Source organism: Papio anubis, chromosome 10, assembly GCF_008728515.1.
Source record: "Papio anubis isolate 15944 chromosome 10, Panubis1.0, whole genome shotgun sequence".
NCBI classification, from domain to species: domain Eukaryota; kingdom Metazoa; phylum Chordata; class Mammalia; order Primates; family Cercopithecidae; genus Papio; species Papio anubis.
Genome location: NC_044985.1, coordinates 16,538,585 through 16,555,689, shown reverse-complemented (window position 1 = coordinate 16,555,689; position 17,105 = coordinate 16,538,585). Strand labels below are relative to the sequence as shown.

The window sequence follows — 17,105 nt, the reverse complement described above, 5'->3', positions numbered from 1 at the left end:
AATACTATCGATGTTTTTTCTGGAGGTTTGTCATTACTGTATTTAAAGGATGATTTGACTGGACCACCTTTTCCCTACCTTCAACCCTCTCTCTCCCTGCTTCATTTCTTTTTAATGTTTAATCTGTATGAGTGGTATGATACAGGCATTCAGGGCTTTTTTTTTTTTTTAATGTGAATTACCATATTGTTTTCAGATATGTATGGATATGTTTGAATTCTCTATAGTTTTCCTTTGATCTCTGTGTCTTTCTACTTGTAAATTTAATGCATTTTAAATAAAATGTTTGGAATAAATTACTTCTTGTTTTAAAATTGTCAAGAAAGTTATCAAAATAACCTGATATTATCTATTTAAAATGTTATTTATTTCAATAGACTGAACCTCCATTGAATACTCCAGAAAACAGGGAATATACTGCTGAAATAATGTTTGAGTCTTTCAATGTTCCAGGCTTGTACATTGCTGTGCAGGTAAGCAAGTTCATATTTATCTAAGTTTGATTCTTAAATTTTAACCTAGTTTAATTTGCTGCCTAAAATACGTACTTTTTTTTTTTTCCCACAAAGGTTTAAACGTAATGTCAAAGCATGTTATACTTCTCTCCTGAATTGTTAATTTAGAAGTAATATTATGGGAAGTGGAGATATTTAGTCAGGAAAAGAGAAGTGTTAAAAAAGTAAGTTAATGGTGTTTGGGTATTTCAAGGACTTTCATAGGACAGAAATAAAGGAACTAATATTTATTGAATGCTTACTCCATGACAGGAACATTGTATATATATTTATTTATCCTTGTAAATAATCCTGTATCATTTATCCTTATGCATCTTTTTTTCCTTTGTTACAGTCTTTTTGATTGACTTATCTTTAGGTATATTTGATACCCTAATATTTCACTTCTCTTAATTTGTACATTTATCTGTATGGAACAGCTTCTCTCCCACCCCTTAGGATCAGAGCTTGCCTCATTTTTTTTTTCCTTGTAGCAAAGGCAATACCTGACATAACACAAATGCTTTATATGTGTATTAATTCATTATTTCTATTAAATGTAGATATTTTTGTTTCTGTTTTTTTGTGGAGGAAGAAAACTAAAGTTGGAAGGCACCTTATTCAGAGTTAAATGGTTAGCTGTGATACCAGGCAGCTGAGGTCTGTCTGACTTTGCTCTTTGTTGGGATCACACTGGTTTTTGTAACTCCAGGGTACACAGAATCAATAAATGATAATTATGGATGAATATTTTAACTTGGATAGCAAAGAACTTTTTAATGTTTAATGCAATCCATAAATTTAGTGAACTGCCTTTTTAGTTCTCTGTTGCTAAAAATATTTAAGGAGTCACATACACCTGTCTTGATCTTTATAGAAGAATTCAGTCTTGAGTGGGAGACCCTTTTTTACTTCTTAGAATCTGAATAAAGTGAGGAGTTGGGAAGAATCATCTTTCACTTGGGAGTTTTTGCTTCTCATGTTATATTAAATATAATAAACTTATGTTTAACCATATTGTCAGGTATAGCTTACTTTAAAACACTGGCATCATGAGCTTTGTTTCATTCCTCTGGAGTTGTAATTTGGTATTTCAGTGATTTCCTTAGTGGCCTCTGAGTGCTCTTAATTTCATTATTTAATCTCTGTTCTGTTTTATTGATGTTCAGTATTCGATAACATTTCTGTAACATGATGTGCCGATGCATATCTATTCTACTTTGGGACCTTAACTGTTTACAAAAGACTTGTAAAAGTGATCAGAGGTAATTCTTGGTTATAGATAGTTTTGAATTTACTTACAAAGGAGGGATATCTCATAATGAAGTCTAAACACTGTGTGTGTGTGTGTGTGTGTGTATATATGTGTATACATATATGTGTATATATATATACACACAACTAGTATTAGGATGGAATTTTTCATTGTAAGGTTGTCAAAAAATAATGTTTAGTTCTGTTAGCCTATGGTGATTATGTGGTGATTGTGTTAATATATTCTTGTGTTCAGATAGGAGGGTGACCTAGATAGCTTTCTAGGTCCCTTTTAGCTATTATAGTTCAGGTAGGTAAAATAAGGCCAGTATAAGTTTAGTTGTTTTTAATTATTAGTCATATACTTTGTTTGAGTCTTGGATTATAAGAAATTTAGTTTTTTTAAAATGAGCTATGTTAATTTCTTAATTCTCACACTTAAAAGAATTGTGTTGTATTGTCTGTGCCAAGGTTTTTCATAGAAAAATTTTGTCAACTTTGCTCTGTAATTAAATTAGAGTAGTATTTGGAAGTGTGCGATGGCATTTTCTCTATGTCATATAGTCCTAAACACATGTTGCCTTAAAAAAATTTGAAGTTAGGCTTGGCACGGTGGCTCATGCCCTATAATCCCAGCACTTTGGGAGGCTGAGGCGGGTGGATCACAAGGTCAGGAGTTCAAGATCAGCCTGGCCGAGATGATGAAACCCCGTCTCTACTGAAAATAAAAAAATTAGCCGTGCGTGGTGGTGGGCGCCTGTAATCCCAGCTACTCTGGAGGCTGAGGCAGAGAATTGCTTGAACCCAAGAGGCGGAAGTTGCAGTGAGCCGAGATTGCTCCACTGCACTCCAGCCCTGGGTGACAGAAAGAAACTCTGTCTCAAAAAATAAAAATAAAAATAATTTGAAGGTAATCTTTTGGTAATAGTTGTTCATAGACATATATGTATTGAATAACTGGAGGTTGGGTGATTGTGTACTTTTCGCCTTTCATTGCAGTTTGTAACAGGCCAGCCCAAGTGGACATAGTTCTGGCAAGTTAGTTCTATACTATTTAATGCAATCTTCCACATTTTTAGCTTTAGGACAGAAATAGCCTTTATAAAGTATGTAAATCTTATAAAACATGCTCCTAAAAGCAAATACAAACCTGTAAGTTTGTCTTAGTGAAATGTAGGGAGTGAGCTATTTTATTGCATAATACAAAATTAATTTTATGTGTTTTCTTTCCACAGATAACTACATTTAAAATTGAATAAAGTACTCCAGGAAACTAGTTTTTTTTTTTTTCGATTAACTCTTTGTTTTTTTGTTTTTTTGTTTTTTTGCCTTCTTTCTTTGTGCTCAAGGCTGTTCTTGCCTTAGCTGCATCTTGGACCTCAAGACAAGTAGGAGAACGGACGTTGACCGGTACAGTAATAGACAGTGGAGATGGTGTCACTCATGTCATTCCTGTGGTAAGGCTATTTTACAGTTACTGAACAGAACATGAAATAACACATCTGGCAAAGTTAAATTATATGAATTAATATTAGTTTTAAAAAACTTTAAATATGACACTTTAAAATTTTGCTATAATTTGGTCTTTTGTTCAGTTATAGCTATATTTTGCTTACCTTTTAAAACTTTTATAAACATTTCAAAATGTTTCTTTTACTGTAGGTTTGTACTGCAATTAAGAAAATTATGAATTGCAGTATCTGGAATGGAAGTATATTAATGGCTTTCATTCTGTTTTCCAGTTGGATATGTGCTAACCATTTGATGACCTCTTTTATTCATAATTAACAGATTTCAGACTGGTATACAGGGTAACTGTGTAACAGTTAGTTGTAAGTACATGAACTTTAGTAGATACTTTATGGGTTGTATTTAATAAAGCATATTAAGAAAAATGCATCAAATTAGATTTTTTGCCACAAATAACATTTTTCTTCCAAGGCCTTTGTGCTTCAATTCTTAATGATAAATCAGGTTTTTAAAAAATTATGCCTAATGAATTCAAAATGACTACTAGAATTCATAATGATTATTATTAAATGGGTATATATAGAAAGGTTTATCTTTTAAAGTAATTTTTATATTATAATGAATATCGTTTAAGGAATTACATTATTTTGAACTTTTATTTTTTTATTATTCTCACTCCAGTGTTTAATGCATGAGGCAATGTCTGTTGAAGATTACATCCTCAGGGTGACTACCTTTGGATTAGACTCCTGGTCCTCCTCCACTTTCACCCTCATGATGTGTCATAATAGTTTTAGTAATAACTGCCATTGTTTAATGATAACTTTATTAAGATAAAATTTATATACCATACAATTCACTTGTTTAGAGTGTACAGTTCATTGATTTTTAGTATATTCACAAAGTCCATCCATCCCTACAATTTTAGAACATTTTCATCACCCTGAAAAGGAACCCTGTATCTATTCACAGTCACCACCCATTTCCCCTTGATACCTTTAGCCCCTGGCAACCAAGAATCTACTTTTTGTCTGTGTTAGATTTGCCGTCCTGGCCATTTTATATAAATAGAGTTAAACACTGTGGTCTTTGTGACTGGGTGCTTTCACTTAGGTGAACATTTTCAAGATTCATCCATGTTATAGCATGTATAGTATTTCATTTCTTTTTATTGCCAAATAATATTTCGTTGTGTGGATATATGAGATTTTATGTAGCCCTTGGGAGGTATTTTAGTAAGCTTGGAAATTAGGATGTGTTCAGCATTTGATAGCTTTTTTTAGTTTGCTTGGCAGTTTATTTTTCGTTCTTAGTGGTACATAAAATAATTGTTCATCTTAAAATTCTCATTTAAATATGAAAATCAGTCTGTGATGAATATTATATTTTTCTTTGAGTACCTTAGTTTATTCATTAATGAAAATGCAAATAATTGTCTTGCTTAAGGTCACCAAATAATAGGTAGTGAGGCTAGGATTTGACCTGGTTCTGCCTTTCTTCAGTCTTTTCTTAACACCTACACATCTGAGCAGTACTATCAGTATCTTGATAATTAGAATAGGTAATTTTCAGAATAGAAGTTATCAACATGGAACAGAATGAGTTTTAGTAAGGACATTAAGAATGGGTATTCTGGCTGGTATGGTGGCTCATGCCTGTAATCCCAGCACTTTGGGAGGCCGAGGTGGGCAGATCGCTTGAGCCTAGGAGTTCAAGACCAGCATGGGCAACATGGTGAAACCCTGTCTCTAAAAAAAAATGCAAAAATTAGTTGAACATGGTGGTGCATGCCTGTAGTCCCAGCTACTCCGAAAGCTGAGGAGGAAAGATAACCTGAGCCCAGAGAGGTTGAGGCTGCAGTGAGCCATGATCTCACCACTGCACTCTAGCTTCTCTAGCTTGTGCAGCAGAGTGAGACCCTGTCTCCAAAAAAAAAAAAAAAAAAAGTGGTGGGGGGTGGGTGGGTATTCCTGTTTATTGTTTACTTTTCCTTCCTTCTTTAGAATTAGTGGAGTATTTTTTATTATTCCATTTTCTCTTCTTAATTGGCTTATTAGCTATGCTATATCTGTTGTCGTTTGTTTTTGGTCGTGGTTGTTGTATGGGTTGTAGTAAACATCTTTAACTTATCACTGTCTAATTACAAATAACATTCTGCTACTTCATAACTAATTATACAACAGCTTTGACCTTCTAGTCTTTGTTCCTTTATTGTCATTCATTTTACTTTTATATGTTGTGTACTCAATAATACATTATTAACTTGTTTCATTTTGAGTGGTGTGTTAGTTTGCTAGAACTGCCATAATAAAGTACTACAGATTGGGTAACTAAAGAATAATTTATTTTCTCACAGGTCTGGAGGTTAGATGTCAAAGATCAGGATTTTGATAGGGTTGGTTTCTTCTGAAGACTCTTCTTGGCTTCTAGCTGTCCATCTTCTTTATATGTCTTCACATAGTCCTCTCCATACATGTCTGTGTCTGAATCTCCTCTTAAGGATACCACTTATGTTGGATTAATGAGTTCATTTTAACTAGATACTACTTTGAATACCTTATCTCCAAAAAATAGTCATATTCTGAGATAGAGGTTAGGACTTCAACATGGGAATTTGGTAGGGAGGAAAAACACAATTTTAAGCCAGTAGCAAAAACTTATCTTTAAAAGATAACTTTTTGGAGACAGAGTCTTGCTCTGTCGCCCAGGCTGGAGTGCAGTGGTGCGATCTCAGCTCACTTCAACCTCCGCCTCCTGGGTTTAAGCGATTCTTGTGCCTCAGCCTCCCGAGTAGCTGGATTATAGATGTGTGTCACCAGGCCTGGCTAATTTTTTTTGTTTTTTTAGTAGAGATGGGGTTTCACCATGTTGCCCCCAGGCTGGTCTCAAACTCCTGGCTTCAAACCATCCACCTGCCTTGGCCTCCCAAAAGTCCTGGGATTACAGGTGTGAGCCACTGTGCCCGGCCTTGAAATAGAGTTCTTTAATTCACATACCATATCTAGTGCTCTCTATTCCTTTGTGAAGGTCCACATTTCCACCTGGTATCGTTTTCCTTCTGTCAAAATGACATCCTTTAACATGTCTTATAGTGCTGATCCATTGGCTCTGAATTCTTTCAACTTTTGTACATCCTTTGAAAAAGTCCTTATTCTCTTTTAGTTTTGAAAGATGATTTTTGCTTGGTATAGAAGGTTGACAGTTTTCTCCTGTAGATGTCACTCCACTGTCTTCTGGTTTACCTTGTTTCTGAAAATAAGTCAGCTGTTATTCTTGTGTGTGTTTCTTTGAATGTAATATTTATTTGGGTGGCTGTCTTCAAGATTTTCTTTTTATTCCGGGTTCATCGGTTTTTAGCAATTTGATTGTGACGTACCTAAGTAAAGTTTTCTTTGTCTCTTCTCCGTAGGGTTCATTGAGCTTCTTGTATATATAGATTTGTAATTTTCATCACATTTGGAAAGTTTTTGTCTGTTATTGATTACATATTTTTTCTCTTCCCCTTTCTCTCCTTTTGGTACTCTGATCACATGTGTATTAGGCTGCTTCACAGTGTCTCAAAGGTCACTGATGCTCTGTTCATTTATTTTTTTTATAATCTTTTTCTTTATTTTTTTGGATAGTTTTTATTACTCTTTCTTCAAATTTACTATTTTTTCTTCATTGTGTAGTCTACTGTAATGTCATCTAGTGTTTTTTCGTCATCTGGTAGATTTTTAAATTTCAGATACTATGTTTTTTTCTTTAGAAGTTCCATTTGGGTCTTTTTATGTCTTCCACTTCTCTCTTCCTCATGCTTATTGTTGACCTTCTTCATTATGTGGAGTATATGGTTGCTGTTTTAATGTCCTTGTCATTCCTCTGTATTGATTTTTCTTCTCGTCAAGTGTTGTGTTTTTCTGCTTCCTTGCATGCTTATAATTTTTGATTTGGTATGCTATCCACTGTTGTGTGCTGTATTTTTGAAGTTCTTTGTAAGTATTTAGGATTTTTTTTCCTGGGACATAGTTAAGATACCAGGAATTGGTTTGATCCTCTCAGGGGCTCTTTTAAATGTTATTAAGCAGATCCATAACAGGTTTTTGTCCAGGACTGGTTTGTCCCCATTCTTGAGGCAATATTTCTCTGAGGACTCTACTTGTTGTCTTGTATTTGAAAACATCTTTCAACTTTGGCTAGTGGGATCAGGAACTATTTCTGGCCATGTGTGAGCTCTGTTGGTGGTTCTGTCTACTTTTTTCTAGAGGTTCTTTCTCTGACCTTGATGGTTTCCTCACAGGAATGTGCTGATCAGTATTCAGTTAAGGAGATACTCTCTTCACATCTTCCCAGCTCTCCGTTGGTGCAACTCCTTCCCCTCCAATAATTTGGCCTACAAACTTTAGCCACTTTGGCTTTCTGACCTTTAAATTCTATATCCCTAACTTAATGAGACCAGTTCTGTTTTAGTTCTCTTCCCCGTTGTTGTGGCCTAGTAACTTTCCCTAGGCAGTAGGATAGAGTGTTTGTAACATTCACTTTATTTGTTTCCCTTTTCTTAGAAGGTATCTCTGCCCTACTCTGCCAATTGTCAAATGTCTGAAAACCTTTATTTCTTATAAATTGTCCTTTATTTAAGTTGAGAGGGTAAGTTCAGTCCCTAATATTCTGTCATGGCCGATGAAGTCATCCTTAATATTCTTTCCTAATTAAATTTAATTTTGCCACACTATTTGTTATACTTCTGACACATCAGTGAATTTGTGAATCAGTTCTACAGAATTTAGTTATTTGACATTATGGTGGTGTGTGGAAAGCTTCAGGTTTGTGAAATGGATACATACTTCATTAGAAAAATGATAGGCACTTTGTCAAATTTCTTATGACGCATTCTAAATTATAATTACTGAAATTATAAATGATTTTAAAATAGTACTATCTGATATAAAGTCTGCTATCTAAACCATTTGATATTTCTATTTTGAAATTTACTGTTTCTGTGTTGTTATTTTAGTCATAGTTATAAATTGTCAATGGGAAAATAAATCTCAAGTTGCTGGCCATTCTTAGTTATCGTTTCTGATGAATAAAGGTGAATTCTGGGATAAAACAGTACTTGAGAATATGAATACACTAACTTGATAAATTGGTCTTTAATGGTTCATATTTTTAGGTTATATTAATTTTCAAAGCATTGAAAGTAAATTTGAAATCTTTTTCCCCCCTCTAGGCTGAAGGGTATGTGATTGGCAGCTGTATTAAACACATTCCAATCGCAGGACGAGATATAACATATTTTATTCAGCAACTGCTGAGAGACCGAGAAGTAGGAATCCCTCCAGAACAATCCTTGGAAACTGCTAAGGCAGTAAAGGTAAAAAGTGTGATAGAAGTGTAATTTAGTTAAAAATTAAAATCACATTTATAACATTAACATGAGAAATTTTTAATTGAAGAACAGTACTTAAAATAATCTTGTTAACCAGTTATAAATTATTACTGTTAAGTATATTTACATTTTCTCTGTATTTCTTGCAAGAAAATTATTATTACAACAGTTTGTCTATTTTCTTCATATTTTATATTTGAGAGGAGTAATATATAAGAACATTTTACCAAATGACCTCTCCATAAATTTTTGTGATTCTCTTTATTAAAAATAATTATTTCACTGTAAAGTGCTTGCATCTCAATTTCTTCACTGAATTCTTTATTTTAATTCTAAAAGCTTTTGTCATAAAAATTATTTTGATACAATTGATTCATTGTGCTATAGTATAGAGGCAGTGTTAACTCAAGTGATAGGGCACATAGAAGAAAAACATTAAGGCTATCTAAAGTATTTTTTAAATTTTTTCTGCCATGTAAGTATTATATCAATGCTTCATGCAAACTATCAAAATGCTTTAACATCATCTTTCAAACTTATTATTTGCCACATAACCAAAAAATTTCAGTGGGTCTCACATGTTTTGAAAAGTAAAACTGCCCTGGCAAAAGTAACTTTTACTTATGTGTCTCTCTTTGCATGTTTTTTTTTTTTTCACTTATACATTTTTAAATTTTTTATTTCTTATTTTTATTGATTTATTTTTTATAGAGATGGGATCTTGTTCTGCTACCCAAGCTAGAGTGCAGTGGCACAGTCATGGCTCACTGCAGCCTCAAACTTCTGGGCTCACGTGATCCTCCTGCCTCAGCCTCCTGAGTAGCTAGAACTTCAGGTGCATATCACCATGTCTGGCTAAGTTTTTGTAGAGATGGAGGTCTTGCTGTGTTGCCCAGGCTGTTCGTGAACTCCTGACCTTAAGCAATCCTCCTGCCTCAGAATCTCAAAGTGCTGGCTGTGAGCCACCATGCCTGGGCCTCTTTGCATGTTTATGGGATTTTCCTTGCTCGTCAGAGCTTAAGAATGAAAATTTATCAACTACTTCCTAGGTAGTAAATTAGTAAAGGACTGCCAAAAGTTACCCCAAGTTGGTGGCATAAGAATTAAATATATAAAAAGTTAATGTGAATACTACTGATTCAACATCTTTGGGAAATCTGTAAAATTAAAGCAAAATGAGAAAACACCAGAGATTTAAATCTATTCCAGAGAAGATTGATGGTCAGTGTGAATGTCTTTAAAGGAGTATCATTTCTTGTCATTCCCACTTCCAAGGTTTGGAGAAGACCTCAAATAGTGTAATCAAATGTCTTTCGTTTCCAGTATTTTTTCTCTTTGTGTATTTTGATTATTACTAGTAATATTTGCAACTATCTCGGATGGAGCCTGTGATGTATAAAAATACTGGAAAAGGAAGGCTTTTTAAAAAATGTATATATAGGCTGGCAGTTGGGAGTTTATAAATTACAAATATGATGTTATAATCTATAATATATTTTTCAATGTTTTTGATAAAACTTTTACTTAGGTGTCATATAACCAAATATGCAACAAAATGGAGTAATTTATATTTTTAGCATTCTTTCTTTGCTCATTTATTTACTCAGACTGTAATCAGTTTTGTTTCAGATATTAAGGATCTAATTAATTTGTGTGGTTATCATAATTATTACTTATTCTTCAGTTCTATATTTTATTTATTCTCCTTACGTAGAGCACAAGATTCATTATTACTGAGACAGAAAATGTTGAATGACATTAATGAACATTTTCAGGAAATAACACTGAAGTAGTAGAAATCAGCTCTCCAATCTCTCAAATATTGTTTATATTTAAAGTCAGAAAATATGTGTAGGAGATGAGTATGTTTATTTGTACTACACATATGATAACATCCTAACATAAATTTTACTCCCAGCTTAATTTCCTAATTTTATTTTCTGAAGAAGTTTTTTTTTTTTATTTGATTCTAGTTTACTGAAAACATGCCATTCTTTTTTACTGTTCCTATAATAAGCAAAAAAAGTTACTTTTGTTTATTTGTTTTTCAGGAGCGTTATAGTTATGTCTGCCCAGATTTAGTAAAAGAATTTAACAAGTATGATACAGATGGGTCAAAATGGATTAAACAGTATACTGGAATCAATGCTATCTCAAAGAAAGAATTTTCTATCGATGTTGGTTATGAGAGATTTTTGGGACCTGAAATATTTTTTCATCCAGAGGTAAGTTTTTTTTAACGGAATTGTTTAAAAATATTCAGCAGCAAATATCAATTAATGGATATTCAGAGAGAATTGATCTCAGAAACTTTTATTAGTATACTAAAAACCGTTTGAGTTTTTATGAAAAGTTTTATTTAAATGTTTTATGAAATTTTTAAAGAAAAAATTTGCTTTTGTTTAAACAAGTGAAATTGTTGCTATTTTTTGTAGATTTAGAAAAAGCTTTTTTTTTTTTTTAAATATGGGGGCTTATGTGGGGGGTCATGGGAAGAGGGGAGCCCTTAAACTTTTTTTTTTCTTCCCTCAGTCGTGGACTCAGGTAAAGTTTTGTAATCATTTAAATAAAATATTTTGGGAAAGGTTATAGAAAGCTCCCCCCTCCCCATTTGTGTAAAATGACCATTTTACAAAGAACCTTCAATTGACCATTAAAACATAGAACTAGTAGCAAAATAGTCTTCTCTCTGTGAAGTTTTAGCAACATAAAGGCTTTATTAAATTAAGAAGTACATGCTTTTAATAATGGAAAATTCTTCTGGTAACTTAGTATTAGAATTGTAACTTTGTTAATAGAATTACTAATATGTACTTTGCTTATTTAATGTTAATAATAGTTATTTTTAAAATTTTGTTTATTCACTCAGCAAATGTTAAATGGTTTGGATTTTCATGATCCCAGCTTAAATTAAGCACTGGGTATTCAAAGATGAAAAATCATTTTATCTTGCTCTTATTGAGCTCAAAGAATAAAAGAGATGAATATTTAAACAGGTAGGGTTACAGATGCTTTAATGAGTGCATGTATCTGGTGAGGGCACAGGAACAAAGAGCATCTAAGTCTGCTTGGGAGAACATCTCAGAGGAGATAATGGTTGAACTGAGACTTAAAGGATGAATGGGTGTTTGTCAGTTGTGTGGTAGGGGAGTATATGTATTTTTGTCAGAAGGTTAGCTAGGCAGAGGTCTTAGACATGAGAGTGCTACATAAGAAAAGTATAAAGGACAGATTAGTAGGAGAGGGATCCAGATAGGTATTCATGGACCAAGTCTTGAAGGGCAGATATGCTATGCAAGGGAGTTAGCTGGATTCTGTAGTCATGCAAAAATTTTAAGCATAGAAAATATTATTTACCGTATTAGAAAGGTTACTCTCACAGCATTGGTTTGGACGGGTTGGAACAGAGGTGTGAATTGTGTTGGAAACAGATGATTTTACTACAGTATTTTAGATGAAGGATGAATAGTATTTGTGGGTCAATGAGAATGAGGAAGGAAGTGAGAGAAAAATAGAATCAACATAATTAGTAATTGCTTAGATATGAGGGGAGTAAGAATATGAGGAATCTGTGATAATTCCCAGGTTTGTAACTTGGGCAGCCCAATGTGCCATCCATTGAGATTTGTAATACTGAAGGGGAGGAGTAGGTGAAATAGACACAGATGAGTTTATTATATGCATCTTTTAAAAGGTTCAGAAACAAACACTTGGGTGTTGTAAAGTCATCACCATATGTGGGGCACAAAGGAAGAGGTTGGCTGAGAAGAGACTGTGGAATGGAAAGATGAAGAATAGGGCATTCGTCAACACAGACACATTATAGCTGATTAAGTGGAACCTGCAAAGAATCCTGAAGATGACAGAGAGGTAGAAGCCAAGCTAAAAGATTATGGTCATAAAATTGAGAGAAGTGAATGTTTCAAGAAGGAAAGGTAAATAGTGCCAGTTGCTGCAGTGAAGTAACATTAGAGGAAACCTTAGAAGTACTTGGAGTTTTTCAGCATCTAGGTTGTCAGTGTTCATAGGGGAACAGTTTCAATGGAGTGATACATTAGAGCAGCTTGTTGCCTCAATGAGAGGTGAAGGTTTGGAAATCAGTAGTGTGGACATTCTGAGAGATGGCTATGAAAGAAAAAGACAGTGGACTAGTAAGAATTCAGTTACGAGAATAAGGCTCAAGATAGTTTTAATTTTTAAGAGGGCTTACTCCCGTGACAGGAGGGAAGGAATTAAGAATAGGTACAGGAAAATGAACTAGGAAGGGCAGAGGCACAGGTAGGTAGTTGAAGAAGTTCATCGTCATAGTTTATAGTTTTAATTTTTTTGTGAGGTAGAATCAAGCTTATGTTCTAGGAGAAGGGATTGGATGTAAAATTGAGGGCTTGTGAAGCATAATGACTTCATATTTACTGTTGAGGGGAATTGAGAGGGTGACTAGTGAGCGCTCTACTCAAGGTAGCAGATTAGATACCCAAAACTTTTAGTTGTACAATAGTGTCCCCTCCCCTCCCCCAGACAGGTGTGGGAAAGGAGCAAAAGGTTTTGACAAAGCAGAGATTAAAGTATTGCAGCATAGAGGAGAGAGCAAATCCTGAAAGCCGAATTACCTAGGGATAGTGAGGGACACAGGGATTGGAGATCATGATAAATTGACACATAATAATTGTGAATTGGTAGCAGAGGAGTGAGCATGAGAAGGATAAGGAATTGTGGTCAGACTAGTATACTGGAGTGCGAAGGTTTTTGGTGGTACATTTTCTTTGCAGTTTCTCAAAAAATAAAAAGGATGTATACACACAGCTTTAAAGGTCAGAAAACACTGACAGACTTAAAATTAGCAGCTCTTCACCCTCCTGCTGCCATTGTGTTCTATAGAGCATCCTTTAGCTGTTAGTTACTGCTCTTGATATTAACCCCCAGGTTTCTAAATACTGTGATGGTATTACAGGAACATGGATGGAGCTGTTTCTTGATATGTCACTGTTAGTGGTTTCAGTGCTAGCCCCCTTTTAGTTATTTCTAGACTCTCTTTTCTTCCAGCCTGCCCACGTGTGAGGTTATTGTTACTAGGTAAATCATTAGTATTGTGATATTTATAGTATTATACCTGAGACTGTTGTTCACTTTTGAGGCAAGTAATGTGATTCTTTTCCCTTAAAATTCAGCTTTTCCAAAACTTTCACCTTGTTTATTCATTTGCTTCATTTTCTTTTTTTTTTTTTTTAACTTTAAGTTCAGGGGTACAGGTACAGGTTTGTTATATAGGTAAACTTTTGTCATGGAGGTGTAGTACAGATTATTTTGTCCCCAAGCATTAAGTCTAGTATCCGTTAGCTATTTAAAAGTGAGAACATGCAGTAATTGGTTTTCTGTTCTTGCATTGGTTTGCTGAGGATAACGGCCCCCAGCTCCATCATGTTCCTGCAAAGAACATGACCTCATTCTTTTTTTTAGCTGAATAGTATTTCATGGTGTATATGTACCACATTTTCTTTATCCAGTCTACCATTGATGGGCATTTGGGTTGATTCCATGTCTTTACTTTTGTGAAGTGCTGCAGTGAACATATGTATGCATGTGTCTTTATGATAGAACAATTTATACTCCTTTGGGTATGCGGGATTGCTGGGATGAATATTTATGTTTTAGGTTCTTGAGGAATTGCCACACTGTTTTCCACAATGGTTGAACTAATTTACACTTCCACCAACAGAGTATAAGCGTTTCTTTTTCTTTCCAACCTTGCCAGCACCTTTTTTTTTTTTTTAAATTTTATTTATTTTAAAAAAATATTTTCTCTTTCCTTCATTTTTTAGGAGGGATGTTGTGAGAATATTTTTTGACTTTTTAATATCCATTCTGACCGGTATGAGATGGTATCTCATTGTGGTTTTGATTTGCATTTTTCTAATGATCAGTGATGTTGAGAGTTTTTTCATATGATTATTGGCCACATGTATGTCGTCTTTTGAAAATTGTTCAGGTCCTCTGCCCACTTTTTAATGGGGTTGTTTTTTTCCTTGTAAATTTATTTAAGTTCATTATAGATGCTGGATATTAGACCTTTGTCAGATGTGTAATTTGCAAAAATGTTCTCCCATTCTGTAGGTTGTCTGTTTACTCTGCTGATAGTTTCTTTTGCTGTGCAGAAGCTGTTTAGTTTAATTAGATCCCATTTGTCATTTTTTGCTTTTGCCATCTTGATCATGGAATCTTTGCCTGTACCCATGTCCAGAATGGTATAATTTGCTTCATTTTGTTCATTCATTCCTTCATTTATTTATTGGGGTTCGAATTAACTTTCTTGTTATACAAGGTCTGGAAGGGAACCGAGGAGGGTGGGTCTCATTCTATTTAGAGGATTTTAGCAGTTTCTTTCTTTTTTTTCAAGCCTTGTTTCACCTTTACTTATATGGTTTGTTACGCCTTCAATTCCTGGGACTTTAGAAGGTTCTTGATTGACTTCTTACCAATATGCCCTTTTAGTATCTCTTTTTGCCTTCCAAACAGGATTGAAATCTTTTATTTATTGTTTTTTTGCCCCCGTTTCATCCTTGGTCATTTACCTTTCCTTTTAATTCTCTTGCTGTCATTTTAGTGGAGACAGTTTAGTCTCTCCAAGAGACTGGAGAGATAACCACACATAGCTGGAAGTTGGGACAGATATTTGTATAGACCGTTTATATGTGAGTAGATTAATAGAAGTGTGTGAGACCGCATTTCAGTTAAGACACGTCAATTAATATGAAATTGAAATCTTAGAGAAAAATATTAAAGCTCCAAGTTGGGGACAGGAATTAGAAAATTGCAGAAGATCCTGAACAAATATCCTGTATAAATAGGATTATGACCACAAGATGGATAATAGCATGGGATATAGGAGATGAGCATTTGAATGGAATGTGCTTGACAAATGAGCTTAGCTGATGCCTTGGTTTCTTAAAAACCTTGAAGTAGGCTGGTTGTGGTGGCTCACGCCTGTAATCCCAGCACTTTGGGAAGCCAAGGTGGGCGAATCACTCAAGCCCAGGAGTTTAAGACCAGCTTGGGCAACATGGCAAGAGCCCATCTCTACCAAAAAACACAAAAAATTAGCCAGGCATGTGGTGTGTGCCTGTAGTCCCAGCTACTTGGGAGGCTGAGATGAGAGTATTGCTTGAGCCCAGGAGGTTGAGGCTGCAATGAGCTGGCATTGTACCATTGTACTCCAGTCTGGGCAACAGAGCAAGACCCTGTCTCATAAATACGTAACCCTGAAGCTTTAGATATGTAAATGAAATGTGTTTCATATTGCTTAGGAAAGATATAGTTGGCTGGATGAAAATGTGTCTTGCTGCTAATGTTTCATGTATCATTTTTTCTATTAATTTGAATAACCTTTATTGTTTGATACACCAATTTTTCTTTGTTAATTTTTTAACTTTAAAACATTTTCTATTGTGTATAGCTTTATGTTCCTTATAAGTAATTTCTTCCTATGAGAAACCTGTTTCTTTTTAAAAAACCTGTTTTGTTTTCTCTTTTTTTAAAGGCTGTTTTTAAAATTCAGTTATATATATGCACGTGGTTTAAAAGTCTTGGTCTACAGATCCTAACAAAAACTAGGAGTACCCTGCATATTTCTTTCCCTGTTTTCTATTTCTAGAAATAACAACTTCAAACTCTTCTTAGTTGCTTCTTTTGCTGGTTGCCTCCTTAGCTATGTATTGCTTGGTTATATTGCCACTTCAAATTTTTTTTCAGTGTTAGGCGCTTTTTTTGTTTTCTTTTGGGAACAGGGTCTTGCTCTGTCACTCAGTGCAGTGGCTCAGTCATGGCTCACTGCAGCCTCCGCAGGCTCAGGTGATCCTCCCACCTTAGACTCCCAAGTAGCTGGGACTACAGCTATGTGCCACCACTTCCAGCTAATTTTTGTGTTTTTCGTAAAAACAGGGTTTTACCATGTTGCCCAGGCTGGTCTTGAACTCCTGGGCTGGAGCAATTCACCACCTTGGCCTCCCGAAGCGCTGGGATTATAGGAAGGAGTCACTGTGCCCAGCCCTGTGTTAGGCGTTGTCTGTCTAATTCCAGCTATGGAAGAGGAAGATTTTTTTTTTAATCCTTCTTCTATCATCACAGACAGAACCTTTCTATTCCCTTTTCATCTCATTTGTTACATTATAATTTCAAGTAGGTTGAAATTCAGTGCTTATGTTTTTGTGACCACAAATTTTGTTCATATCTGAGCCATGTAGTTAACCATGAAATCTTTTCCCTTCCTATAAGTAACTGTTTTCCATGAAGTTATTAATAAACTGTTTGCTTAGTGCTAAAATAATACCATTCATTCACCTCCAAATCCTCTTCATTCGTTATATAAATCTCTTCTCAGGATATTCAGATGTATAGGGTTTATTCATCAGTTTAATTTTCTGAAGTGTCTGTTACATCCCAGTCTGAACTTGCTTCTTTCTGTACCCAGTATAGAGTGGCCGTATTCCTTTAATATCATTCTAGGGATTCCCTTTCCCTCTCCC

The 17,105-nt window shown here is 34.6% G+C and overlaps 1 protein-coding gene across 2 annotated transcripts in view; it reads left to right on the top strand.

The window, feature by feature from the left end:
- The window catches only part of ACTR3 (actin related protein 3), a 74,929-nt gene that overhangs the window by 41,128 nt on the left and 16,696 nt on the right, over positions 1 to 17,105 (top strand). For both annotated transcript variants that reach the window (XM_017947906.3, XM_021923526.2), the window contains exons 5-8: positions 378 to 473; positions 3,098 to 3,205; positions 8,428 to 8,571; positions 10,638 to 10,811. In XM_017947906.3, the coding sequence (XP_017803395.1) occupies positions 378 to 473; positions 3,098 to 3,205; positions 8,428 to 8,571; positions 10,638 to 10,811 (522 nt within the window). The remainder of the gene's footprint in view (positions 1 to 377; positions 474 to 3,097; positions 3,206 to 8,427; positions 8,572 to 10,637; positions 10,812 to 17,105) is intronic.